Source organism: Plasmodium gonderi (assembly GCF_002157705.1).
Source record: "Plasmodium gonderi DNA, contig: Pgo-contig_254, whole genome shotgun sequence".
Taxonomy (NCBI): domain Eukaryota; phylum Apicomplexa; class Aconoidasida; order Haemosporida; family Plasmodiidae; genus Plasmodium; species Plasmodium gonderi.
In genome coordinates, this window is record NW_021629166.1 from 2,350 (window position 1) to 5,215 (window position 2,866).

Here is a 2,866-nt window from a genome sequence, read left to right on the forward strand (position 1 = left end):
GGAATTATGCTTACATAGATAGTGGATATTTTCTCTAATAATTACATTATTTAATGTAACGTAACAAATAATATATTATGAAAGAGGAACAATTATCAATTTTTATAATAATATCTTAATTCAGAGATTGATTTTTGTAAATTTTTCAAGCAATATATTTAATATATTTTTTTAAATTTATTAAAGAATAATTTATTCCTTAATTAAAACAATTAATCTATAATTTATATGCATAATGCACGAAATTATTAGAGATTGTTTATATAATATATATGCCAAATGCATGTTTATCTTATAATGTACAATATCAAATTTGTATTCAAAGAAATAAAGCTTTATGTGTATAAAAAATAATATATATTATATTTTGAATAAGTATATTGGAATATATGGCTTCTTTTTTATTATTTAATGGAGAGGGAACTGTAAAAATATTTTATTTAAAATAAATAGATCTTATTTATAATACCGATATCATATAATCTTAATTATATTAACTAATCATTCATGTGAAAAAAAAGTTATATATCTCAAAATGTCTATAAAGTTTGATGAAAATATGATCATCAATGAAACATTGACGTAAATTCATATTTTTTTATAATGTATCAATAACATTTATTACATATACAACTATAGTTTTATTATATGTTTATATCATATGATAGAATTAAGAACAGTGATTATTAAACGCATAATACTGTACTAATGATGTATATGACAGTTACTATTGTACACTAAATCACATATATGTATAATTCTATGAACAATTTCAAAATAAAGTAGTTCTTGACACACAATATATCTATTAATAATATATTTGAAAATAAACAATAAAATAATAAGCATATGGAAGAATAAATTAATAAATAACATTGTGACAAATATAAATATTAAATATAATATTAATTACGTGGATTGTAATATTTTATTTAATTCACATAAATAAATATAATATATTAATATTATTATATAAATGTTTATGATATAATTATAAAATATAATTACAACGAATATAAAAATAAATAAAAAGAAAACATAGAATATCTTAATAAAATGCATTAATGATACACGAGTTTCCCAAAGAAATTATTAAAGTCTAAAAAGAACCCTAAAAACGGAACACTAGTCCTAAATCCTGAGCCAGTTTTGAAAGAATATTAATGCAGAAAATATATAATTTTAGTTTATATAAAATTTATAGAAAAAAAATATATATATTTCATAACAAATATCATTAATATATAACTCCCAATTAGTATAACATATAAATAAACTGAGGTGATAAAATCTAAATTTTTAGGCATAATCCTTTAATATTTTGTTAATCATTTATAACAGAGGACACTATAAATGACAAAAACATGAATAATCATTAATGTGATATTATATATGATGAATAATTAAAATTTGTTTTATGTATATTTCAAAATTTGTGAAATTATGTTATATGTATTTTAATTACATATTCACAATGTAACATTAATTTAAATTAAATTATAAGAACTTTTTTACATTTATCTTATATTTAATAATTCATATATATATTGTTTTTTATTGAAATGTAATTTAAATAATAACTTCATATCATTATTTATTAGCCATTATTATTTTTAATTTTTGAAGAAACAGACACGCAAGCATGAATAATGTACAACTAATAAATTCAATAAATTATATATTTCTAATAGAGCTTTCTATATATTTTTTGAAATATATATTATATGGTTTTACCTGCTTTTTTAAAATATATGTTTATGCTTAAATTAACAATTTCTATATTTACACATGACATATTAGTTCAAAATTAGGTCACGCATAATTAAATAGGGAAATTAATTAATTTACCACTTCTTATATTTCTTATATTATTATATGTAAAAATGCCTGAAAAACAAGTGGATGTATGGATACATTTAATTTTATACATATTATTTTATATATGTGTATTAATATATATCCTGCAATTAATGTTTTGCAATAAAAGACATATAGTATTACTGAATATCTAAATAATTATGTTTTGCTTTTTTCCATTTTAACTGTTCAGACTTTTAGTAAAACTGATTTACCTTCGGTTAAATTTTATGAAATGCTGGAAGAAGATTCTTTGCAATTACAATCTAAAAAATTTTCGTACTGTAGAGATTTTCCTCTCCAGTACGACAAAAAAGAACAAATTAAAAAGCTTTGTTCAAAATATGTAACTTATTTAAAAAATCAAAAACAAATAAGGCGTCAATATAATCAGTATAGTGAGTATTGCAATATGTTAAGTTATTGGGTATCTAATGTGCTATTAAGAACTCTTGGCGAAGACCAAAGTAAATGTACTGTTGCGTTCGGTAAAATTCAACTTATGTGGAGTTTTGCAACTAAATTTGATAGTACAAGCTATAGTTGTCAACCTTATTCTGATATTTATAATTTCTACGATAATTGGGAAAATGCAAAAAAACTGTATGATTACTACATAGATTTTAATTACCTTGATAATATGGCAAGTAATTGTGCTCATAACTGCGAAGAATTACGCAGATACCTCAACGAAGTAAATATTACATATGAGAGTTTTAAAGAATCTTGTTCTCGTAATATAAAAAGTGTATGCCCCGTAATTAATATTAATTATGAAGTTTACAATCCAATGTTATTATTAAATAAGTATAAAAGTCATACAGAGCCTCAGGTATTAGATATGGGTGGAGCACAAGCATCTGAAGTAGAAACAGAAGTACCCCCTAAACTAGAAGAGCCTTCTGATGCCCCATCAATTACAATTGGTTATCAGCAAGAATCTAATATAAAAAAGGACGAATTGAATCCTCTAAGTGCATTTAGTAATACTCTTTTAGGATTAGTTCTA

The 2,866-nt window shown here is 21.5% G+C and overlaps 1 protein-coding gene across 1 annotated transcript in view; it reads left to right on the forward strand.

The window, feature by feature from the left end:
• Nucleotides 1–1,757: 1,757 nt before the first annotated feature.
• Nucleotides 1,758–2,866, forward strand: part of PGO_002395 (variable surface protein) — a gene marked incomplete at both ends in the record, with an annotated part of 1,332 nt that continues 223 nt past the window's right edge. Inside the window, 2 exons of the mRNA XM_028691121.1 lie at nt 1,758–1,799; nt 1,988–2,860. Coding sequence (XP_028546922.1) covers nt 1,758–1,799; nt 1,988–2,860 — 915 coding nt within the window. The remainder of the gene's footprint in view (nt 1,800–1,987; nt 2,861–2,866) is intronic.